General features: G+C 40.8%; 1 protein-coding gene across 8 annotated transcripts in view; it reads right to left on the minus strand.

Moving 5' to 3' along the window:
• LOC130438108 (transcription factor COE3) overlaps window positions 1–26,909 on the minus strand; it is a 96,457-nt gene that overhangs the window by 62,714 nt on the left and 6,834 nt on the right. For 7 of the 8 annotated variants that reach the window (XM_056769904.1, XM_056769902.1, XM_056769900.1 and 4 more), the window contains exons 1-6: window positions 26,025–26,800; window positions 15,096–15,252; window positions 12,915–12,978; window positions 11,376–11,431; window positions 8,961–9,034; window positions 4,795–4,863 (exon numbers count right to left, since the gene is read on the minus strand). In XM_056769904.1, the coding sequence (XP_056625882.1) occupies window positions 4,795–4,863; window positions 8,961–9,034; window positions 11,376–11,431; window positions 12,915–12,978; window positions 15,096–15,252; window positions 26,025–26,158 (554 nt within the window). In that variant the 5' untranslated portion in view covers window positions 26,159–26,800. Of the gene's footprint in view, window positions 1–4,794; window positions 4,864–8,960; window positions 9,035–11,375; window positions 11,432–12,914; window positions 12,979–15,095; window positions 15,253–26,024; window positions 26,801–26,909 lie in introns of those variants that run through there. The other variant, XM_056769897.1, reaches the window with a different exon arrangement.

Consider the following 26,909-nt stretch of genomic DNA (forward strand, 5'->3'; position numbering starts at 1 on the left):
TCTGTCACTGTTTTCATCGGAGTGCCACCACCAGGGGTACAGCCATGGCACCGTTTCAATATCTCGCTCTCACTTTCATCCTACATTCCGCTCTTTTCAACCGAAGAGTGTGTTCGTAAACTCAGATAAGAAATGGGGGAGACAAAGGGGGACGGATATACCGCATGTGGGACAGGATATACTGAATAATTGAACCAACCAAACTGGCCACCTGCCTCTACGCCCCGCCATGATCATCCATATTTCACGCAAATACACTGACGGCATATTTCTAAAATTACGTCAAAATAATTATACAATGCTGTCATTGCGAACAGCTTCATTATATTATTAAACAAAAAAGGCCTATAAAACAAAGCAAATTTACAATAAACCAAGCTAGCACTTCTGGTCTCGAGAGTACAATAATGTATAATTTCAAACATGTAGAAAAACGGTCTGTAATCTCCCGAACACATACATACATAAAATCTCCCTCTTTAACACTCTTTTCTTCTGCCTCTGACTCATCACCACTTCCAAGAGCTCATCATTTTTTTCAATTTTACCCAGGCTGCCCAGTAATGTCCTTCTTTTATTGCAAATCTATACTCTTAATCTGGCCGCCACCGATGGGCGCACAGCTCGATCAATAGAACGCGATTGCTGGGAAGAGTCCAGAGAGGCTGATAACCAAAAACCAGCCGCCACCCCCACAGGGTTAAGCTCTTACACACACGCACATATATGTACAACACACACACAGACTCTCAAATAGTCAAACACAGGGTTAAGCTTAGAAACACACACATATTTGTACAACACGTGTAGATGCAAGCCCAAAACACACAAAACACAAACAATCAAACCCGAGTTCAAACACAACCAGATAGACGTATAAAAAATGAAAAACATTTTTAATCGGATCCATATCAGTAAGCTTTAAGACTATTTCTATCTATGCATAACGGTCAAAAACAAAACTAAACTTAACCAGACATTTAAAAATGACTGAAATTATTGATGACTCAATCTTAAATAAAATGCTATCTAGAAAAAAGGTCCCTCCCACTTATACAAGGGAGCATAAAATAATTGTTCACACCAGTGACAAACTTAAAGAGTAAATATTATAATTTCCTTAAAATTACATTGCATGGAGTGAGTGATGTTGCTGTGTGTGAATGGCGGAAAGTGAACGAATAACAAAGTTATTGGCTTGGGAAAAAGGGAGTCGACTCTGAATCACACGAGCGAGTCGTCTGTCGTTCGTATTTTAGTACCGGGTCGGATTTGCGTCACTGCGTGTAATGCCCGCCTACTTTCAATTTGTGACACTGCATGTGGTAGACCAATCACAGCAGACTAGACCATCTGACCAATCAGAGCAGGCTGACAGAAAGGAGGGGATTAGACAGATGAATCTCCGAATGAATCATTTAAGAGTGAGTCAAGAAGTAAGGTATCAATAACTGCCTATTATTAGTAAATGTAAGTGATTGGCACTGTGTAGGACTTTAAAAATCACAAATTATTGAGACCCCCATTGACGTTCCATAGTAGGAATAAAAGTTACTATGGAAAGTGAAAAGGGGCAAATTTTGAAGTGAACTACTCCTTTAATCTACTATAAAAAGACACAAGACTATTGATGGCGCATTCTTACTTTAAGATAAAATAGGAAATACATCAACACTGGAAAGAAAAATATATCGTACTGATCTCTTTTGAAATGGTTTCTACCTTACGCCTGCCAGTCTATGCTGCATTGGACCTTTATGAAAACATGCTTTCCTGATAAAGAGATCTGTGGAGAGATACTTGTGAATATGGATCAAAGGTCAAAAAGGTCGCTCGGGAATGGACATTCCCTCTTATCTGTCACTCCCTTCCTTTTCATTGCCTACTCATATCTGAGACGAAAAGCACGGAGAACTAAGGCGATCGTGTTGAGTCGGGATGGGCGGGAGGTAAAAGGAGGTAATTAGACCAAACCCCTCCACCTCCTTTAAACGCTGACAGCACAGCGCAATTTATTGTCCAACTAGGAGAACTCTCTGGACAATCTAATTGCAATATTAGCTTGTAATAACACCTGTTCTAATGCTCAGTGAGCAATATTTCACCCGGAACGTCGGGGCTTTGCTCTTGCCTAAGCACTCCTTGAGCTGTAAAATTACACAGGCATTTAACACAAGTGCTTATGTGTCATCGGAGGAAAGGGTCCTTTGATGCGACCCGTGATCTTTCTGACCTGTACTTAACCCCTAACTAAGTGGACTCCAAAACCGACTTAAGTCCATTTCACACCAAGAACAATAATTATATTAGTGTACCACCGTTATGTTTATTCAAGGGTTGAAATAGTTTACAAAACTACAATTATTAAGACAATTTATTTGAAAATTATGAAATGCAATTACAAATAGACGGTTTCATTAGACGCACGCACTGGCGTAATAACATTGTATATTAATTGTATTTAATTAAATTAAAACTACTCGATAGTTATTGATTCTTTGCGGAGGTTTAAGTTAACCCTAAAATGATTTAATCCAATAAAAAAACTTGATAAGGCCATATTTTAAATGGCAAGCCAAAAATCTATAAGTACCACTTAAACCGAAATAGAACTTATTTATATAGTAGTATTAAAAAGAAAAAATCATAATAGGGGCAAAATATTTGTAAAAAATGTTCATATTAAACAAAAATTACCATGACAATGAAAATAAAAGCTAATATCAAAAACTATAAATACGTAAACAATGTAGTTTCATGTTTTCGATTCAGATGGACTTTGATTGACGGTTTTATTGCTTATAAGCTATAAATGCGCTCTCAAAACGATTTCAAAAAAAATTTTGTTCCTTGTCATTGAATTTGGATCTACTTTTTAAAACTTTAGTATAGTTCTCATTCTTGTTGTAAACGTGCCTTTACACTGTTAAACAGTAACAAGACAGGAAGTGACACTGTCATCGTAACAACTTCATTTCCTGTGACAGTCTATAACAGCCAGAAATCAAAAGGAATCGAGAGAAACTTACTGTCTATTGTTGTTTATTGTTCCCATTAATGGCAAACATCACAATCAATTGGGGAAAATTGATGAGAGCAAATTACCAGAGTGGCGGGCCTGAAAAATGTTTCTTCAGAACGCCACCAGGTCTGGCTGCACGTGAGGCTGTGCCAGTAATGCGAGCGTGTGCGTGTGAGTCCGAGGGACTCTTATTTGTGCGCGATTGTGATGCATGGAGCCTCACACCCGTGCGCAGCAGGTCTTGATTTACAGAGCAGATCTGCGCTGGAAACAAAAGGTAGAAACTGTGGAGGAAAGGATGAATGGCCATCATTAAAGGCTTTTACAGTGACGGGGGCTACGGCTGATTTGCATGGTGGGCCGGCGGCCGTCCCCCGCGCCAAACTGATTTATCTGTTGGTTTAAGGAGCTCAGGGCGGCGCTCCTATAAATACTGCCCATCTTAATAGGGCGCTAAAATGCAGTCGTATGGACCGGTCCGTCTTAAATCAGAGGCATCCGCTGTCACCCGTAAATACTTTCGAATGGGTTCTGGTCAGCGTAATGAGGGGTTCAGATGTGGCTGGCACGCTGGCGTTATACACAAACACACGCAGGCTAGACATCAGTGATTCAGCCCCCACAATGCGCCATTCATTGAGACTACTCCCAGAGGAAACATTTCCGACACCAATATCAGCCTCATTGTGGAGAAATGAAAAATTTGAACGTTCTTTCGCACACTTTTGTGGAGTTTCGTTGTGCCTTTGATGGTTTCCTCGCCCTGTCGGTTGTTAGTAAATTGGTATTATTGGTAGTTTGTTTGGGGGGTATGGACGCTATAATAGGCACACGGTTTTGTCATTTACAGAGCGGCTAAATAATGGTTCGGTCCATAAACGACACAGAGAGCATAAAAGGTGACATCATCTCTGCAGGTTTGGACCTTACACCAATCAGATACACTCCATGGCAGCTAGAGGTGAGAAGATTTTTGTGCACGCTTGTGTGTACGTGCGTTTGCAAGTGTGTGTGTGTGTGTGTGTTGAGAAAGAGGGAGGGTCACTGATTTCCGGCTTCACTTCTGTGCGCTGGATACGCTCCAAGGCCGCTCTAACGAGCCAACATGGATTTGGTAATGACCCCTGTGCCCTAGGAGGACACTCACACTGCTGCCCTGGTTGGAAGTGCACACTATCACACACGATTATACCCACTCCATTCCAGTTTTTATAGACCCTCCCCACAGACGCCCAGTCAACAGGGTACATAGTTGGAAGAACGGTATTCAAGATTAGGAGTTAGCCGACTGGAATGTGTGCGAAAGTTGGGTAGGATAGGAGCCAGGAATAGGAGCAGACTTGGGCAGACAAAAGGCATTGTGGGATTGTGAAGATATTTAAGAATTCAAAACGTAAGCGATTCAGGGTTCCCAGATTTTGACCTGGCATTTCCAGGACGAGTGAAATGTATATGACGAGCATATTATTTAATTAATGGATTTAAAGAATAGATTGCAAAGCCTTACATTTTGATTCTATACAAACACTAACAAAGAGCAATTTTTCTATCAAAAAATAGGAAAAAAAATTACATTTACTTTAACAAATAAATTCAGGTCGAAATTTTTTTTTTTTGTCGATATTCGTTGGAACAAACAGAGTGACAGCATTTTAAAAAATCATTTTGAGAGCGTGAATCCACGTCAGGCACATCAGAAAGAGGTTTGGTTATGACTTGCTTTGGGACACTGATATCTCGATGGAGCTGGTGTTGACAAAAGATTTTCTTACCTGTCGATGATGACGGGATCAGATGGCGTCTCGTTTCGGTTTCCGCAGCTTTTCTTGTCACAACACCGGCTAAAGTGGAAAAAAAGACAGGTTATATCTCTCATCTATTTCATGAATGGGGGCAATTTGTCACAAATCAAATACGCTGGTGAAAGTTGTCACAAATCAAAGAGAAAAAATTATAAAAGTGATTATATTTTCAGCTATCAATTCTGACGAATTCGTGTATAATAATGAACATATTAATGTTATTGGGCAGTTGTTTTTCTACTATTTCTTAGGAAGGAAGGGACCGAGCTATGTGGTGACCGGCAAGCCTTGCTCAAGCTGGTGGCTGCCTGACAGGTCGCCCTTTTCCTCCGCTCGCCCTGTGCTCCAGCTGGGCTGGGCCCCCGCCAAGGTCACTCAGCCAGCCTCTGACAGTTTGGACAGCACCCAGAGAAGCCCTGGTGCAGCGGCTCTGTCCCAAATGCTCTCCTCAAGCACTGTCATCACCTCTGCCCTTGCGCACGCCCTCACCACAGGCTGGCACCTCATCTGGTGGCATGTGGTTCCCCTAAATTCATCCCGCCTCGACCATTCATTTCTCGCCCAAGCAAACCTGCGGAGGCCAGCGGTGCCGCCCGATTTGTGAAAATTGGTCCAATTAAGTGCATCCTCTCATTACTTAGAAGCTATTTGTTTTGGTAGAAGGGGGCATCAACACCCACAAACATACATACCACCACAACTAAAATAAAGAGCATTTTTTAAATATCTTAATTATATGTTTTGTATACATTCCATTCCATTTTCTACCGCTTATCCGAACTACCTCGGGTCACGGGGAGCCTGCGCCTATCTCAGGAGTCATCGGGCATCAAGGCAGGATACACCCTGGATGGAGTGCAGGGCACACACACTCACTCATTCACTCACGCACTCACACCCTACTGACAATTTTTCCAGAGATGCCAATCAACCTACCATGCATGTCTTTGGACCAGGGGAGGAAACCGGAGTACCCGGAGGAAACCCCCGAGGCACGGGGAGAACATGCAAACTCCACACACACAAGTCGGAAGCGGGAATCGATGTTTTGTATACATAACAAATATAATATTAGAAAAAATATATATTTAAGATATTTAATAAAAAAATAAAACAAGCTTCAAAGTTTGAGTTCAAGCATTCATTTCGCTATGATTTCAATCTTTGACATGGCCCAAGATATCAAGATTATATTTTTACAGAATTTTCTTTACATTCTGTAGGGTGAAATCACCTTTATGACTTTAGCTGGGTTTTCACAGGCAGGCTCAAAATAAAAAAAAAATCTTTAAAATAGATTTAAAAATAGATTTGAATAATATTTTGGCCCATTATATGACACAGCATTATACATTGTATGCATAAAATATAATTATAATTAATATATATATATATATATTTAAAAACATTCGAAATCTGCTCATTGATTCATATATAGCTGTTGCACAGCAGAGTTGCAGAAACATTTTCTTCTGCATTTTTCTATGCAGTTTGATGAAATGATAGAGTCGATGCTGAAACAAAAAAAATCATTATCCGCGATTAAGATTAGCTAAGCAATAACTTCAAATCATATTGTATGGATTTTTCCGACCACTAAGACTCCAGATATATTCATCCCACTTGCTTCATGCTGTCATGCATTAGATTGCCATTTGACAAATAATCCTCACTTAGAGCCCCTGAATGCAGAATGATCTAACTTTATGAATCATTTATCACACCGCTTGATCTTTAAGAACCTGAAAAACATAAACCGTGCCTTGTTTTTTTCCTGTTCTTTGTGTGCGCGACTGTTGCCATAGCGCGCGCCGCCATAATTTATTCCCCCGGCTACTTGGAACCATTAGCAAAGTTCCAGGAGACCAATTAGCATTGGAAACCCAATGGTGAGGCTGTGGTGACAACCTCCTCAAACTGCGAAAGTAGTGTTATAAACAAACTGGACCCCAGGAGCATAGCCGGGTCTAGAGGGATAGCAGGGCCCCGATCGCAAAAACAAACCTAGGCGAAGAGTCCGTAATGTGGCCTTAATGCAGTTCCCTTCAGGGTCTGTGAATACTAGCCCTGGCTTGGTTAATGACCGAGGGCCGGAACCACGAAAACAGACGTGGCCCCTGCGATGAGCACATGAGAGGTACCGTCACCGGTCACTTCTAGCGATTAGCCGTAGATTGAAGAACATACGCTTTAAGAGCTGCCTACTCGGCTGGCTATCTCCACCTTGACTAGCCAGACCTCTGGTTTCCTGAAGTACAATTACTTAAAACAAGAAAAGGTAGGTGTATCAGACAGAGCGGGGCTTATAAAAACAGCCAGCAAAGCTTCCCTACATGATCTTAAGACTAACATTCTGAATGGAGTAAGATAAGACATGATAGAGGGGAGAGAAAGGATGTCAATAGAGGGCTTGTTTTCAAAGGCCAAGTGTTGTAATCATCCAGACAAGTGCACGGAGACTCCGGCCAGGACTAATGATATGCATCAGGCTGGAGGGTGAGAGTCGATGGCAGACCTCTCCAAAGCAGCATCGTCAGCCAGACTGGCAGTAGAGCGGTGGACAGAGACCGGCCCGTGCCCACTGTACGCCTCGTGCCAGCCGACCGCTGCGATGTCTCATTTGGAGTCTCCGGAGTGCCAGGGGTGACGAATAAGGACCTTGAAGGTTTAAAGCGATTTTCCTCCCTAACACAGAGTATAGAGTTATAATTACGACAATGAGGTTTGTTTGGATACTAACGCAGCGATATTTTAACTCAATTAATCTGAGTTGATCGCGAAGCTCATTTGCCACACAAAGGAACCGATCTCTTAGACAAGCGCCATTTATTCAACTTGAAAGGGACGCCCATCCTCATGCCTGGGATAGAACGTCAAGTTTGTGGCGAACAGCTGCCGGGCATTCAGCAACACTCAGGCCTGTTGATGGGTGTTGCAGGTGAAACAGACTCCGTCAGGGCCTTGATAAAGAGTTCTATCACCTGGGAGTAAGAGACGGGGGAAATATCTCTCATCTCTCTCTCATTAGCGAATGGAAACACACCATTCATCAGGGGAGGCAGTTAATAATCACACTCAATCACATAATGACCGACTCAAACTGAGCCATCATTATGGAAATGGAACCTGTATCGAAATCATCTGCGAGAAAGCCCGGTTCCTTCACGGAAAAAATAGCACAAATATCCACCCTGCACTGCTTAGCGGTGTAAAACAGGTGAGATCCCTTGAAGTGATGATGTCCACCTTATGCGACGAAGCATTCGTGAGATTTATGTAGCGCCGGTGACTGCCAGATGGAATTACTTCAGTGATGAAGGTAATTAGCAAAGTCCATCTTAATAATTCGTAATCTGTTGAAATTCCCATCAACGCTTTAATAACTTGACAGGCTTCCAATAATAATTGACTGCGTCTGTTCCCGGCAAATATCCGTTAGTAAAACAAAGACTATTAGCGTCTATAACTAACTCGAAATGAATCAGCAGACTCATTTTCTTTTACTTATTATTTCAACAGTGGAAGATTTGCGTTTCCCATCAGCCCCTGGGCGCCCCATCATTTCCCCTCACTGCATTATTAACTCAAGGTTCCCCACCTGGTCAGCCCCCTAAGACACGAGCATCTGAGCCCCCTTAACTTCCTTGAGCCCCCCAGCTCTGCTCCCCATAAGTCCTTACCCCCCTCCAATGACCGTCAGGCAAGAATTCATGTACGAGCGACTTCTACTCGGGCCTCCAGCCATGCGGGCCCACTGTGAAGCCATAATTACACTGTATTAAGGTCAATGTAATGAGGAAAGCCCTGTAGGACCTCACAGTGGAGAGGAAAGAATGTGTAGGAGCACCTATGCAACCCTTGAGATGAACTCCCAAACCATATGCTAATATTCGTTTAAATCCTTTCTCACACAGCGACGGCAAATCATGACTGGTATTCCAAGGCGAAGTACCGTTCTCACATTAAATAATGAAACGAGAATTAATAAGGCATTAAGAGATCTTTTTAAAGTGTAGCTTGTATGTTATCATGCATTCAAAACGTTCGCTTTTATTATATAAGGTAGCAGTATTTGTAATAAAAGTCTGAAGTTCTTGGGTAAAGAAATGAGCTACTGTGTAGTGAAATGGACTCACCTGCACATGATCTCATGGGTGAGAAGAACGCGACACATCTCTGGGTTTTTGTCTTGGCCTTCATAAAGGATTGCCTATGAGAGCAAACAAAATGGAGGGAGACAAAGTAAGTCACATATAAAAAAAAAGAATACCTTTTTGATAAACTTTTGATTTGATTCGGGGGGTATGTTGTCACAATGGGAACCTGATATTATGCATGTATCTTTTGAGATGAGGGGATTCATCTAAAATAAAACAAGCTTGAACACAATTATAGTTTCATTTCTCAGAAAACCAAATCTAGAGAAAACAAAAATGTGTAATTGTACTTTTTAGTCAAAGCTGTAAAGTTTGTCACATATTCTTTCCAGTTTGACAACTAGCCCCGGTCTCTCATTTTAACTCAGAACTGACATAGTGTGATTTTAAAGGCATACTAAAAATTTGGTCATCATTTATTCCCCTTGTGTGGTAAAAAACCTGCATTTGACTCTTTCTTCTGTGGAACACCAAAGAAGATATTTTAAGAAATGTCTCTGTGGTTTGGTGTCATTAAAATATGACAATGGGGACCAATGTTGTTTGGTTACCAATGTTCTTCAAAATATCTTCTTTTGTGTTCTGCAGAAAAAAGTCATACAGGTTTAAAATGACATGAGGGTGAGCAAACTATGAACAACTTTCGTTTTTAGGTGAACCATCGCTTTAACTCTGACCCCGCCCTGGATCTGAAAGCAGTGATTGCTCAAGATAATTGTTCAGGATGCTGACACCTGGCCATTAGTCATGTTTTTGGTTTGGAGCATGCTGACAACTTTAACATATGCTAAAAGCTAAATCTGGTCATCAGCGGATGGATGTATGCTGCAATCCAAAGGGGATCCAGACTCTGCTGGGGCTCATGTGGAGCAACAATCTTTCCGTTCTCCCCATCAGCATCCACCCCGAGCAGCCAGATGGCCGTCCAGACACCGAACGAGAGGCCTCCTCCCCAGCATCCGTCATCTAGCTGTCAGGCCAGGCCTGAATGACGGATGATCGGTGCGTATCAAGGAAGTTAAAGGACTCACCACCAGCCCCCATCCTCATGAACGCAATGGAATATTTTATTGCTTCTTTCATAGCTCATGAGACTGAGTTCTCGGTTATGCTTCATTTAAGACCAACTTTGTCCAAAATTAGGAAAAAGAGTGTACTGCACACATTGTTTGCATTACAGAAATATGAAATGAATGTGTATTACACAGGCCAGATCATTTTGTCTTGGAAGTCTTAGTTGAGAAATGTTGGAGTCCATCTTATTCTCAGATTCTTAAGAATTTTATAGTCTTAGCAAATCTAGTTTGAGACACTTCTGACATATGATTGATGCGTTTTATGATTAGCAAGGAAAAAAAAAATCAGAGAATGTCTCAATTTGCTTCTCATCTAATCTCACTGTTGTCAAGAAGAAACAATTAATGAAAACGTTTTTTCTTTACATCACGAAATACACCCATCCTACCACGCCCTTACAGATCTCACAACACAGTCCACCTCAAAATAATCTCCATCTTTCTACGCTCTGGTCAGTCGGCCAGACAGGGTTGACCTAATGCCCCCGGGAACAATACTTTTAGGATAACGACCACTTCTGCATTATTGATCTCTTTCTCGGCTGCCTACGAAGAACTCTTCATCACCATCCTCCAATTTTTGTAGAGGGGGAGGGGATTTCAAAGCAGGTCGATATTTATATACGATCGTTCTTGATTCACATTGGTGGCGCCAAAGTAGCCGCCCCATCCCTCATCTCCAAACACGACTCCAGCGATACGGTCTTACATGAACTCCAGGAGTCTTTCTTGTTACTTTGATCATCTCACCTTACATGGAATAAATTAGAATGTAACCATTTCATAAATGAACGTTAGAAAAATATTCCGTTTCGAGCCCAAGAAGTCTAACTGGAGAAGGAACCCTTGCAGATCTTGATTCGATCCAAATATGCAGCTTTGCCATTGATGCACATATGTAAAGCCTGCGCGTGTGAGCGGGAGGGGAAGGACTTTACGGGTGCGCACAGCTACAGCCCTTTTTATGTTGTTGGGAGGATTATTGTCTCCAGTGTGTCGGCTCTGCAGCTACATTAAGACCTATTGATTGGTCTCCGGGGTTGATGCTTTGTTGAGGAACTGGTTGCCATATTGATCTGAGACAGGCTGACATGCGGTGACAGTGGGACCTGCTGGGCTGGAGAAGTATAGAACATACGGACACTGGGGGGGGTTGAAGTCTGGTCCATGATGTGATGAAACTAACAACGTAGGTGCTAAATTAGGCATGTTTTAAATGGTTTTGACGGGAGAAATTAAGATCTACCACAATCCGTAAAGATGTTTGACGAAATCAAAATGGACAAAATAATCGACTGTTGATTTAATTCACACTCACCTGTTTAGTCATTGAGTCGATTAATCGAACGTACAGATCCTGTTCTGTTCTGATACCTGCAGATGTAAAGAAAATACATCATTATGCATCCACATATGCAAACACATAGTAAAATCCAGCTTGTTTCCAACATAAAATAGCTAATGTGCCATTTTTCACCACAAATACAACTGCAATTTAATGCATGTTTAAATTAAAACCCTCTTTAAGGACATAACACATAACAGAAAGCCACTACCACACGCAACATCCAATTCAATTTAAAGTCAACATAAAAAGGCTTGTTTCATACGGAAAGTCTCGGAAATTAATTTGTTTTATTATTCTTTTCCCTACAGTACGTTTACGCGCATTCTGTTATGCGTGTCATGCTGACTGAGCTGTTCCGCTAACGCCTCTTAGCAAAAACAAACTCGCCTCAGTTTTTCTATTATTTATGATCATCTCGCCTTAAAGCGCGAGAGCCCTGTTTTCTCATTCCTTATTGCCTGTGTGCTACAAGAAAACAGGGAACCTACATCTACAACAGATCTACAAATCTGGTAGCATTGTTGTTTTGTTTTTGCTACAGATGTTTGTGATGGCTCCACTTAGCACTGTGACAATAGTAACACTTGACATTAACTTTTATTAATGAAAAAGCTATACACAAACATTTTATGCTTCAACACCGATATAAAATCAATACTGAGTTTAGCAAAGTATTTTGAGGGAAATCTATATGCTAGTGTAGACGGTTTCATCGGGCGCACCGGTCTGTGTTTGTTGATCGTTCTGGCTAGTGGCTAACAATATAACTATTTGTATTTCCTTTCATTTATATCAATATTAATTAGGAGTAATATATTACTGTATAATAATTGTAATAAATTAACAATTTGTTGAATTTTATTGTATATTAATTTTATTAAATAAAAGATTTGTTGAATGGGTCATGTAATTTTGTCGCATTTAGTTTTTAGTTTTAAGTAACGTCGGTTCTACTGTTATCCAAAATAGTACTGGCTAGACGTACTAACTAATGTCATTTTCGTGTTATTTATTTTGCTAGTTATTATAAATAATCTGCAAGGACTCTATATTCTTTGCGTTCGTTTCTGTTGTTGCTTTGGAACCGTCTCTTCACTTATCCATAATACTAAAACTACATTAACATAAATAATAGTCGATCTGCCAAAAAACATCATTACTGCATTTTTACAATAACAAAATCAAGTAACAACAAGTGTTACATTATCTGTTTTTGATGCAAGCCGTCTGTATGTTTAATTAAGAACTGAAGTCTAAAACGGGAGTGTTTAGTATGTCTGCGAGTGTAAGGAACGCGGAATGAGCGTCATCTGTGAAAGGGTGGCAAATGTGTTCAACAGCATGAACTCCTCTCAGGATAAACAGATGGGGCTTTTGAATAGTCTTCCAGATGTGATGAGACATGATTGTGGTTACATATCGTTTACAGTTGGCCCCGCTCTGCCTCACAATATGTCTTTGTTATTGATGGAGGATGGAAAGGGTTTGAAGGAGCACCGCGGCTCTTACCGTTGCTGTAAAGAAGCTGTAACCTGTAGTGGATGCCGTTGTTAGTTTTCTCGCCATTGTATTCCTGAGAAGCAAAAGGAGAGAAGAAACATGTAAGAAAGAACAGAAAAAAACACGTGCACACATTGCGCTACATTGTTCAGATTCAGTGTTAAGGTCATTGCACAAACAAAATTTTTCCGTATTTAGTGTCTCTGATTGTCACAATACATGATTCCTACATCGAACACTGTCTGAATTTATCTGAAAATATCTGATGCAGTGTGTAAATATGATTGACACAACGTGAGGTTGTATTTATTTCGTATACATCATCATGAAACCTCGGACTCAATGTGCTATGGCCTTTAATCCCATCAGATGCAAAGAAGATATTTTGAGAAATGTTTCATTGGTTTTGTGTCCATGCAATGGAAGTCAATGAGGGCCACTGTTGTTTGGATTGGTTCATACCAATGTTTCTCAACCAATGTGATTATTTTGGTCCACTACAGTCTCAAGGGTTCGAGTGGTTCAAACCAGAAATCTTTTCCTATCAAATCATATTAAAGCAGATATCATTTAGTATTATGACTCATGTTCAAAGTCACCAATGAAATCCCCTGGTACCTGCTCGGGTACACATATCCCAGTCAAACACACTCAAATCTGTCTTCATCTAGACTACGACCATGTGGGGTTCCAACTGAAACATCACGTCCACCCTTCACGTGAGTTATTTTACTCTGATGTGACATCAATCCAATAAGACGCAAGAACACGGCGCGCCCACGCTTGTCGTCAGTCTCTCTCTGTCTTCTCTGCTACTCGCTGCCAAGTTTAGCGGTAGCGTCTTGGCAGTGACCCAGGGTGGAGTGGAGCGTGTGGGGGGCTGCTGGGCAGGGGTTATGGTGGAGGTGATCGGACAGTAAGGACAGAGCGCTGACCGTGCCAGCTGGACCCCGTCCCACATGACCGTGGGCGGAGCTGTTCTCTGTAACCTTTTACTGAGTACAACCCCCCGACACACACACCGCGGGGCGATCAGGACTACCCTCAGACATACTCAACACTCGCTGCAGGCCGAGCAGGTACGAGAAGACTACAAACCAAACTGAAACCAGCAGTATTATGGAAATTTTTATAGAAATTATTTGGGAAAGTGTGCAGGAGAGGCTAATATTTAACCCCAAGATGTTCATCCTGATAGATATTGAAACAGGATTTTTTTTAAATAAAACTATGCTACAAAGGTTAAATATATAATGATAAAATATGTATATATATATATATATTTATATATAAATAGTACGCAATAATTCTCATGGCTAGAAAAAATAAGATGCAGATGTAGTAGTGTAATGAGCTATATCATGAGTAAATTTGGTCTCATTGCTGCCCCCTACATGTAGCTTTTGGTCCAACCACTACTGAAAATCACAGATGAGATGTGTGAGATTGTGTGTCTGGTTCACCCAAGCAAATCGGTGCAAATATGCACTGTAACTACACACCAGAACTAAAGATAAAAGTAAAATATGCTTTTTCAAAGGGAAATCTATATGAAAGGACAATCTATATGAAAAATTAATTAATTCTTTCTTTCAAATCATAATCAAAACCATTAAACGTCAACTGAAGTGCCTTGAAATGTGCAGCTTTGGTCAATGCATTGATGTCATTTCCTATGAAGTTTGGGACATTTAGAGTATTTAGAATAGCAAAAGCTATTTTAGCAAACAGAGTTTGGATTAATACAGAGCCTGATATCTGATGAGAAGTTGAAGTGCAGAAACGTCATAAAAATGGGTGATCCACATTTGTGGAAGCGAGAGAAGTTTTAACTGCTTGTCTCTTCTGTCAATGTTTTAGATATTCATAATAACAAACTGACTAACAAACTCATATTAAACCCCCAAAAACATGATTTCATAGGAACTTGAAATTCAACTTCTCAAAGATGATGTCAAATTGAAGTGTTTCTCATATTTGAAGTTTACAGTATCAAGAAAGTTCTACAAATTCACCAGAACTATTGTGCATTTTTATTTATCAGATCTTTTAAAAGTACTAAAGCTAAAAAAAAACCAAAGTACATGACTGTTTCTTAGCATGTTCTCTAAGTTCAATATGCTGCACCGCAGCGCCTCCCAGAATCCCATGGTGATGTGTGGCTGTGTCTGTTAGCGGCAGAGTGCTTACTTTGTCCTTTTCCACAAAGTCCATGTAGGAGGTTCTCTCGATCTCCACAGGCTGTCCCTGCCGGTCATACAGGGCCAGCACAAAGTGGAAGAAGTTTGACTTGCGCAGGTTCGAGGGAGGCTGCTTTTCATAATGGGCCCGTGCCAAACCCACACCGCTGAGAGAGAAAGAGAGAGAACAATTATTAATTTAATGTACTGCAAATACTTTTAAATAGTTTTAAATGAACTTTCACAAATTATATCACATTATATACTGTTAGTAGACAATATGTCTGAAGGCAGTAGATACAGCTGAAAATTCATTATAAAATGTTTAATAATATTATGAAAATAAATCAAAAGCAATCAGAACCACTACCCTCAATACAAAAAAATACCCAGGAAGTAAAAGGGGTTATAAAGCGAGATAAGAGGAAAGAAGAGGTGTTACAAAGCGAGATATTTGGCTTGTTTGATCCTGCCCTGCGTGTGTGCCATGAACCCTTTTGTCTTTCTTTCTCTGCTCTGCCACCTCGACAATTGGAATTTGGCGCAGACTGGGGGACCCCAGAAGGCACCGTCTGCCTTCACGTCTGCCAATCGCTACTGGGTACGGCTCGCCTTGGCAACCGCTGCGCTCCTCTTTCCCTGACCTGTCAGTCAAACCTGCTCGGCACTCCGCCGGGTCTCCCCGGGGTTCAGCCAATAGAAAGGCTCCAACCTGCCTCTCGCACATGAGCATCGATTAGAACGCGTGGCGAACTGGGAGGGAGGCTGAGTAACCTCGTGCAGCACAAGAGAAGGAGAGCCGGGGAGCGGCTCGCACCTCAACGCCAACCCTACACGTCCACTTATCAATCAAACCGTCAGGTCTGCTCCCCTGCCATAAATATATGAGCGATCATCTCCTACATCACCAGAAGGCCGCAGAGAGGGGAAAATGACAGATGAAGGCCTAAACTAAGAGAACAAAGTTTAAATTGCAGGTGCTCCGAGTTTTTAATAGGGTTTTGTGTCTATGAAATAGAAGTCAATGGGGGTTAATATTGCTTGGTTACCGACGTTCTTCAAAATATCTTCTTGTGTTCTACTAAAGAATGAAATCATAGACGATCACTATCCCTTTAGGGTAAAATAACTAAAACTGCATCAATACTCAAAGAAAGAAAAATCACCCATAAGTCAAAGCAAGTACCTTAGTTTAAACATCCCAAAACACAAAATAAAGGAGTGTGTTATGTTCACGCTCCTAAATTGGACCCGTCATTGCTAAGCCCATGTGCTATTTACTCATTACCCTGATGAGATGGCCCGAGATGCATTTGAATCTCAAAAATATGCTCATACATAAATATTTGTTCATCTGGTGAGCTCAGGGTGGGGAGGCAGTGTTTTGGAAAGCAGCCTGCTCTCTGTCTCCGCTCGTTTGAGATATTCCCCCGATAGAACATTAATAAAACCTAACCCCGCCCAAGTGCTATTAACAGGGCTTAATGCTTCATTTGTATCCTAGCCTGGTGAAATCTCATTCGTGAAGTTGAGGTTACTACACTGAAGGCAAAAACAGCTTTCACAGAAGAAGCGACGGGAGGGGCGTTCGGGGAGGAGGACTTTTAAAGAGGGATGACTTCAACCTTAATGGGAAATATGATCTTCTTTATCGGTAGTAATTGATTTGCATTGAAGATTCTTTGCAGCCCGACGGGTCAGAGCTGCATGTGCTAAGCCTGACGGATGCCTTAGAAATGCAATAAGAAAAAAACGACACAAAAGTGGTTCTTTAAAAATAAAAACAACATTATGGAGATGATCTCATAAAGAACTGTTTTGAGACAGTTCACAAGAAAATGCTTCACTTTTGATAAAACATGCATACATTTCAAAACTGTAAAAAGGTGTACATATTTACAAATATTTTGCTTAGAGGTTGTAGTTTTGTATCTTAAAATCTAACTGTAGTTAGTTATGTTTCGTTTTTTTTTTTAAGTATTTTTGTCTCAAATGTTTCTTCCGGGTATGTGGGAAACCTTAGCAAAAGTCTCCATTTGTTCTCAATGTATTTCTAATGAAAGATAAAAGAAAAAGAGAAATGAAAGAAATCATTTAAAATGTTTCTTTATAGGCTGATCCGTGTCTGCATTGCCTCAAACGCACAAGCAGATGTAAACACAAATTATCACCTTCTCAAAGGAAGACAGAACTACAAAATTACACATTCGTACATATAGGGAAAAAACACATCACACTTTAACACACACATATTGCATCATGAGTTCCTCTCCATTACCCCATCAGCTCAGTTACGAGGCCAGGCGTCATGTTTCTGATGGGGTGAGAGAGAGAGAGAGAGAGAGAGAGAGAGAGAGAGATAGAGAGAACGTTCCCGCATGCTCTCAAAAGGCACGGATCTTTACGCACAGGAAACGATCGACTCGGAAAGCTTGTTAGTGTTATTATTTTAATTATGTTGATTGCTGCCATATCCACTCCAGCAATGAGTCAGAGGTGGGCCGTATTGAAATAACTGCTATCGTGGTGACAAACACACACACACTGTACACAGTAGAGCTGTGTTATGGACATACATTCGCACGCCGGTCTAACTCCATCAAACCCACTGTTTGACATCTTGACAGAAAAAGCCTGTTCATGCCAAAACAATTTCTGGATGTGAAAATACCACCATTCAAATAATCTTTAATTTGAATCAATAAATAAGGTCTCCTAGAATCGATTTAACAATAAACCACTTTGAGAAAAGAAGCTGAAGGGGTTCTATAATGACGACTATTCAGAATATAAGAGCTCTCTCTCTCTCTTTATTCAACGGCAGCCAGTGTTTCCAGTCTGCGCCCCTTTGCACACTGCCAGCTTAATGCGATACAGCAAAGTCTAATTATGTTAAATGAAAAAACTAACCCCAGGCAAAGATCCTCACAGCTCGAGGGTCTGAACACTTGAGGGAAATAGATACTAAGCACAGAGACTCTAACTCTGAAATCATCTGCTAATGAACATGCAGAGGAGAAGGAACTGCCAATACACAGGACACACTGGGCTCTGCTGAGATATTGAAGAGTTAGGAGGTGTGTGTGTGTGTGTGTGTGTGTGTGTGTGTGTGTGTGTGTGTGCGTGTGTGTGTGTGTGTGTGTGAGGAGAGAGAAGAGCGAGTACACTGACATGCCTTCAGATGTACATCTCAATAACAGTAAATCATTAGCTGCAAAACACCGAATAAAAATTGTTTACATTTGATGGCAAACACAGCAACTATGCCTATTTTAAGACACAGAAAAATGTGAAGTTTGAAAACGTAATATACGTAACAAAACATAATATAATAATTTAGACTATGATATTATTTGATAGCACTTTCTCTATCCATATGGTCTTAGAAACGTTCGGGCAGAGATAAAGTTCCTACATACTCTACATTTTTAACATTTAAGAGTCGGATTGATTTTTCTAAATCATTTTGATATTTTCTAAATCTCCTAAAAATATAACATTTGCACATTTGGCAGATTCTGTTACCAAAATAGACATTCATAGTATACATTTAGCAGTATGTGTACTCTTTGTGATTCAAACCCATGAACTTTATTATATATAAAAATAACATGTTGTTTTAATTCTAGAAAATATTACTTTAGTATGTTTGAACTCTCAGAAATCCCAGGTATTCTGATCAATACATACCCCTCCAAATATTTATTTGGATCTATTTGAAAGACACCCTCTATTTTCAAACATTTAAAATTACAAAATTACATTAAAATGGTACTACATCACTACAATACTACCCAAATATGCAGAGACTAAAGTCAATCCCAGCTGGATGTTTTGATCTTGTTTTATTTTTCCAGAAGGTTTCTATTAGAAAGACACAGGTTGTGTGTGGCATATGGGTGGCATCACAGACTCGGCCCACATCTCTGACATTAATCACATCTGTGATGGACTGTGACAAGAGGAAGTCTTTAACTACAGCGCCACAGAATCTCTCTCTCACTATCGAACTAATGAGGCGTACAGCAGCGCTCTGTTTATACAAATGTGACGCGGAAAAATCATCTCTGCCCTGGCCCTGAGCCAGCATGCTGATCCAACAAGTAAATATAAATCTCTCTCCGTCTCTCAATACCTCCGTGTCACATTCTCTCATGTCACCGTTACTTTTTCCATCTTACTCCTCGACCATCGGGTCTCTTGGAAAGGTTAAGGGGCTAGAACGCGATCGGCTGAGATCTGGTCGATAAAGCATCGCCTTTCATCAAAGTTCTGCAATGGGGGATCATTCAGTGAATTAGGCAACATAAGGGATTCCCATTTAAATTGACCTTTAGTCTATCTCCAGGCTGAACTAAATGCGAGAGAAGAATTTGCTTCCCGTACTCACCCATGTATTTTGGAGACGATGGATACTAAGATATGCACATACTCTGTGTTTACGTGCGGGGAAGACGAGTAATTTATGCAGAAAGATACAATTATCGTGGCATACATTTGCTCAGGCCTGCATGCGTGTGCTGTGTTTTTGGGAGGCGGCAGTGAGCAGTCAGCATGGCAGCGGTTGTTTGGTTAGCTCTTATTAGCCGTGTAATAAGATTTAATGAGTTGAGGACTATAGCACTATTGCTGCACAGGCAGCAGATTGGGATTAGTGGATAGAAGAATGCAAAGCGGAGGAGAAAGTAAGAAATGGCTGGTCGCGACGGGCTTGTTTCGAAACCCAAATCCCGCGGTGGTGTAACCTGGTCTTCCTCTGTTCATTGGGCCCAATTCAATGTCATTGCTGGAACCCTGTCTTTCACAACTCAAGTATGCGATGATTTAATTGCCCCCAACATTGTGAATTGTCAAAAGGGCCAGTTTAGATCCCCCTTAAGTATAAAAACACATTTTTACGTGCCTGTTATCGTAAGTAAGAGCTCCCGGCCAGATGTGCGGATTGAGTTTATGGATATTCAGCGTCTTTGTTTCTTTAACACTAATTGGATATTACGACACGAAATCATGAAAAACCTTCTCGGAATGACAGAGTGCAGTGAGTAATAGAAGCATTTGTCACCGGTGCACAGTAACGTGCGGCTGTAAGTCAAAGCCAACGTGTCGGGGAGGATCTTTGCATAAAGAAAGGCCTGTCATTTCTCTGTGATTTTTATGGCCACGCAAACACAAACGTCCTGTCTGTCACGTTTCCCAGCGATAAGCTGGCACATACATCACCAGCTGCCTGCATCCCTGCCACAGTCTGCTCGCTGTAACATTCACACACACACGCGTGCGCACACACTAACACATTTACATGCAGCCTCCATAGAAGAGCATCTTTATGTGCTTCCCTGTCTGATTGTGTTCACTAAATTACTAAATTATTCAAAAAACGCCTGAATTATCGCTGTTCCTTCCAAGATTCTTGAATCATTTTGGATTTTTTTGACAGTTTGTCATCAATTAGAAACGTGTTGGATTAAATCTAATTTGCCATAAATACAAGGATGTAAAAGTATTGCTATTTGATTTTCAAAAGTTGCTTAAAGGAATAGTTCATCCAAACATGAAAATTTATTCATTTGCTCATGTAATTTCAAACCTGTACGGCTTTCATTCTTTCTGCAGAACTCTGAAGAAGATATTTTTGGAGAAAAAAAATTGACTTCCATCGTATTGACAAAAAAACACTGACATTTCTAAAAATATCTGCTTTCTGTTCCACAGAAGAAAGAGTCAAATGCACATTTTGAGTGACATCAGGGTGAACGAATGATGACAGAGTTTTTATTTTGGGGTGAACTATCCCTTTCCTAAACAAGCTCATGCTTTTTAACGGAGTTATGCAACTAAATGCAATCTAAACTGCAACCACAAATATTCAACAAAACCCCAAAACAATCCACCACTGTCAAGACAATAATCTGTTTGCCATCCATCCTGCACTGACTGACTTTCTGAACTATTAGTCCGTATGAACTTGGACAGAAGCCAAATTGTTGAGTGCTGTATGTGTGTGTAGTCGGAGGAGCTGATGTGCCATCATCATTCACTGATTGCGGCTCTCGACGCGAGAAGATCCGAGTCGAAAGACTCGACGGAGAGTCTCGCAGATTAGACATCTAATCACATTCAGGCCTGTTTGTTTATCGCTCGCTGTCGTTAGTTATGAGACATCAGCGTGGAAAGCTCCACAGCTGTGACACTAAAAGGATGACATGACGTACGTACCCTTGCGAACTGAGGCTTCTTTAATGCGACGTAATGTTCTACATGTGTATCAGAAGGCATGCGACGCTCTTAAGATTTCTAGATTTAACAGGTTTAATTTTCATTTAATGAAACGCTTCCACATCTTTGTGTGGATAATCAGGCCAAAGAACAATAATAAGGTCATTCATAATATTGTTTAGAAAATAAATTACACCAAGCATGAATGCAAAAGTCTTGTTTTAAAAGTCAAAATGCTTTTCAAATTCCATTACAATGGGGCTTTCACACAATAACCGTTAAGGCTTAATCATAATATAACTTTAACAATAAAAAAAAAAGGGAAATATATTTAAACAGCTAATGGCACTGTCCATGCATCAAGCTGGAAATGCAATACACTGCTTCTTTAATCGTAAAAGTGTATAACCAGCCAGTGCTAAATGCTTTCAGCTAATTTCTAATTTGCTTGTAATTGCAGAGACAAGTAAAGCATTGCACGGTGAGACCTTATATCCTCGAGCTGGACGGCTAAATTACAGGCGAACGTTTCATGCGATTAGGACACTCTAATAGAGCATGTGACATAAAATAGAGAAGTGTGTCTTCTGCAGGACTGTATCAAGTGCACAAGGTGTTAAGGAAACCGGTTTTTGCTACTTTCTAATCATTTAACCCTTGCTTTTTTAACAGTGTTACATTCTTTTTCTGTTATTATATACAGGCAAATAAGAAGAGATAGAGAGCGAGAATATTAGTCATTGTAAACTGATCTAAGCTGGACGCCTTGATCAATGAACTAGTCACATGTCTCCCCTCAGTTGGATTCAGAAAGCTCTTCATAAGTGCTTTTTGAGAGCTGGTGTCGTATGTGTGTGTGTTTTATTGGTGCTGCGCTTGTGGATGTTTGCTGTAGCTTTAGCCCGACTGCACCTGCCAGACCTCCTCGCACACTACAAATTATAGCACCCCTTTCTGCCCTCCTCTCTCGCCGTCTGACACGCTCGCAACTCTGCTCTAAAAAACTTACAGTCATTTCTAAAATCGTTAGTGGCCTACAGCTGAAATCATTAGCTGGTCACCTGTATGTTTCTAATGGGGTCATTACCGAGGTGGCCCGGCAGCCGGCCGCTAATCGCTAGCATGTTATGGGGCAGCTGTTTTTCCAACACTTGTTTCTCTGTTACGTTACTGCGTCCAGGCGTCAACAGAGACGAAACAGAACAAGTCCCGTCAATCAGGTTCGCTTTTGATTCAGTGTTGGGTTTTAGTATTTTTTGCAATGGGAAATGCCTTGTAAAGCGGAAGTTGCAGTCTGCACGTTTGGGGAGTAACTTCTTAACGGCCAACATTTTTGTTTCTTAAAATTGTCTGTAGGCCTATTGTTAAAACTGAACAAAAACAAATGTATCCTGCTGTTTACAGTCCGTGCATGCAAGGAATTATGGGATGCCACATACAGAAAAATGCGCCCTTTTCGGTGTTTCCAATTCTGACAGTTTCTCATAAAGGACAAGATTTTTCTCTACCCAAAGCCTAGGGGTCTGGACTTCATTAGCCTGACCAAACACCCCCCACCCACCTCCCCGTTGGACAAAACAGAGGCGACATAATTCACTTTGCCAGGTTTTACAGTGTAGGGGTACGGATTCGGTGAGAGGGTCAATCGAAATGTGTTCCCCAGCTGTGCAGCCCTATCGCTCACCCCTAGGCCTTAAGAGAGGGTGAAACGCTGGGGGGAGACGGACCCCACAAACGCACCCCTGAGTGGCCTGAGCATCACAAACCTGTTCAGCCAACTCCACACATGTACTTCAATAAATTTTGAATTAACAACAATAAAAATTGGTGTGATGATATAATAAAGCGATTTTAGAAGTCAAAGGACGTGTAAACGAATTGCAAATTTCTTATGTGTAAAATTGATTTTAAATAACAACACTGGTGGTAATTTATTCTAAGTCCAAGCTTATCCCCACTTGCTCTCCAGAACCCGCAGACACCTCCATATCACCACCAGAGCCACCACATGGCATTATTTACAAGATCACATGAAGGATTCACAAGAAATTAAACTCTCACACTTCTGCTTCATTACTCCAACCTTCATTTACTCGCTTTTGCTGTCTAAGAGAACTCTCATGAAACGTGCCCCGCCATCAGTGCGTATTTCAGCAAACAATATACAATTCATTGGGAAAACATATAAAAAAACAACTGAGGGAAAACCAGAGGCAGATATTTAGAAAGTGAATAGGTGCGCATGAAATTTACATGAGAATTTAACTAAATCATTCAAGTCATACAAGTGACAGAGAATTTACAATTGTAACAAATGAAACCATTTAGCCTACGCGAAAATGTGCAAATTATGAACGCATTTTAATAATTTAAGTAGTATTTAAACCTTTAGGATCTGGAGATGGCTTCGTGTCATCTTTTTTTAGTTCGCGATTGTAAGAGTAGAAAATTGTGTTCTGTATGAAGCCGATAATTTAGGTTAATTTGCGGAGGTTTTTGAGGAAGGGTACAGATCATTTATTACGAGGGGACCTGCTTTATATTACAAATCACGGCGCGTATATAAAATTTAATTACATTGGTCTGTGCCACATCCCAGACAAGTGTCCAAAAATTACTGTCAAAAGTTTTTTCAGACCTTATGTAGACAAATTATTTAAATAAATTCAGATAACAAAATGGCATGTGTTGTCATAGCTATAGTCTATATGCGATGGCTTTTAAATTAACTGCACCTGTGGATTGCAGCAGTGCATATGTTATATGTGATCAAATCTTTGACTGAAGCTGCTACCATTCGGGTCACGGAAATGAGGCTCAATCAATGGGTCTGCACTTATAGCAATACAGATGAGATAGCCTACAAGCTGCGCACGGATTTAGACACATAACAGCAACACATCCAACTGTAAATAACTATAGAAAATAACTAGATCAAAGGACTGGTTAATATGCAACATGCAATGCAACTAACATGCTATATGGCTTATTTGCGACCTCTCGCATCAAATTAATAATTTATCTCTTGTAGGGTAACTAATTAGATGCCCAAAGATTTTGCATTTTTTTCTTCCTAATTGACACAACAGATAAAACGTTAACAGAAGTATCGACTTCACGGTTTTTTGTGTGTTTGATGTGAAATGAAAGCAAATGACCTTTGTGTTAAAGTTTAAAACACCTCAAGCCCACAATATTACTATGGTTACTTGCATCTGAACAAATAATCAGTAAACATGGAAATTTGTAAACGCAGCACATCTCCCTCTCTCCTTTTATTTGTGCATGTTTTAATACAAGTGTATTTAAAAGAAACCCCAGGCTGTATATACTTCAGGCGTTTAGCTAATTTCTGTATGCTTGCATTCTCATACAACAGTTTCAAAATATCTTATAAAAGTGTTTTACTGCTCAATTTACTATAAATACTAAATCACTTTTAGGGCTTTCCCGTGGAAATTAAAGAATTTATGTTTGTGTTTAATTGTATTAAATAAAGCAATTTAATCAAATAAGCTTTTCCCTGATATTATGAGATTTGTTTTAACGTGCTTAAATCGAAATACAACTCTTAGTTAAAAAACGCACTGATTTATTTCTAAAACGTTTTTCACTCTGGTTGTTTTTATTATAAAAAATAGCCTACCTTTGGTTATTTTCACCATATCAAAGTCTTGCTTTCTGAGAATTCTCGTCTTTTTTATTACATGCACAGAAAGATGTGATACAATATGATACTTTTTGAGAGCGATAGAAAGAATTGTCCCGACTTTGAGCGCGCATGCTGATTTTTGGTCTCTGCGTAAAAACAGGTTGCACTCAAATTGAATTGTTTTAGTTCTGTCTACCCTTTCTCATAGTCCCAGGTCTGTTTTTGGCGGTTGAGACAGAACAGCCTACATCTCCAAACACTTCATGATTTCACCAGCCCATGGGAGAATATATGTAGAGGAACTCAAGAATGCAAAAACTGACTTTGATTTATGCGCAGGTTGATTTTGTACGCGTTACACAACTGTGATAGAATGACCGTTGTCAGTTCTACTTTAGCAACTTTTTCCCACTTTATCACTATATTACGGTCTGTAACCTTGCAAAAAACAAATGACAAATTGTAAAAATCATCTATAAAATTTCGACAGCTTCAAAAACTCCTGCTTGTTATTTCCCCCTTACTAGTCCCTGCGAGTCACAGAAACATTGTCATGATTACGGCGATTTGCTAACGTGAATATTTTTATTGCGAATAAGACGAGCCTGGGTTGCACGAATGCGGCATTCTTACTCATGAAACACAACCCCAAAGCTCGCCAGCCCTGTCATCCCTAGATTAAAGAGAAAGCGGGTTAAATTGTTTTCTCATGGGTGACAGCCAGTCTAAATAGAGCGCACACTTTAGTTTTCCGTGTGGTGTTTAGCACTGACGGAGCGGAGCGTTTAGCTTCGTTCGTGCATGAGTTTCTCGAATAGTTTGTTGTTGACAAAATCCATAACTTAACACTGGCTTAGCAGTATTGTGTTACACCGTAACATCACTGCATGCAACATCACTGCATGAATAGTTTTACTCATTACAACATCGATAACTGTGGAAAAGGGGCGCAGCGCTTCTTTCAAAGCGCACTTACGCACAGTACAACAACTATTCGAGTTCAGCATGTTTTACGCTAAGAACCGGACCACCTGCAATATGGTAAACCTGGATCTTGTCGGTCGTGTTTACCTTTGCGCTGCTGTGTTGGCATCTAGTATCCCCGCGCTCTGCATCCACGAGCGTACCGGCGTCATGCCGCTCGTGAGGGGTTCTTCTTTCATGGTCAAGGCTCCCCGCGGGAGACCGTCCTGGATGGAGAACATGAAAATAGCCTTGTGGGGGATGTCTCTCTACACCAGCTCGAATGGAATAATCCTCCTGCACTCTCAGAACAAGGCCACCTGGATTACCAAAAACCAACTGAAAGGGAAAAAATCTTCCCCAAAGCGCAACAAATGGGGAAAGCGATAGAGGTCCTTATCCAAAGACGCGTAACCGTATCCCTTTGGGTGTTCCTCTTTATTTTAGATTCCAAACCCAAGTTCAGTTCACTCAAGATTAACCGGTCTCTAGTTAAAAGAGGGTGGAGAGAAGGCAAGCGCAAGAGCTGTGGAGCATCTCAAAGGACAACGATCAGCCGGGATCAAGAAGACCTTCTCGTCGCGGGTGGAAAGAGGGGAGAACGCGAACTTGCTCTGAAGAAGAAGGCGAACATACGCGCACGGGATTGTGAAATGAAAAGTGGGATAAAACGGGCGACTGCTTCAAAAAGGAGTAAAATGAAATGATTACCAAACAAGAGGGAGGGATGGACCAGGGAAGGCTTGCTGTCCCAGGGGAAAAGAGGGATTGGGTAGCAAGAAATCTCATTCCCTCCCTCCCCGTCTCTTTATGCCTCCTCTGTCCCAGCGGAGCGCACCTTCTCTCGGGTTCCGAGGCTCCAGCGCTCTCGGGGGGGACAAGCGTGGACTCGACGAAGGCGGAGACTTGCCCTTAAAAGGGAAAGTCATTTAAACGTCAATCTCGGTTCCGCTCGCTGATTGGCCCTGGTCATCCTTTGCGTCATTTTCAAAA

This window comes from Triplophysa dalaica, chromosome 16 (assembly GCF_015846415.1).
Source record: "Triplophysa dalaica isolate WHDGS20190420 chromosome 16, ASM1584641v1, whole genome shotgun sequence".
NCBI classification, from domain to species: domain Eukaryota; kingdom Metazoa; phylum Chordata; class Actinopteri; order Cypriniformes; family Nemacheilidae; genus Triplophysa; species Triplophysa dalaica.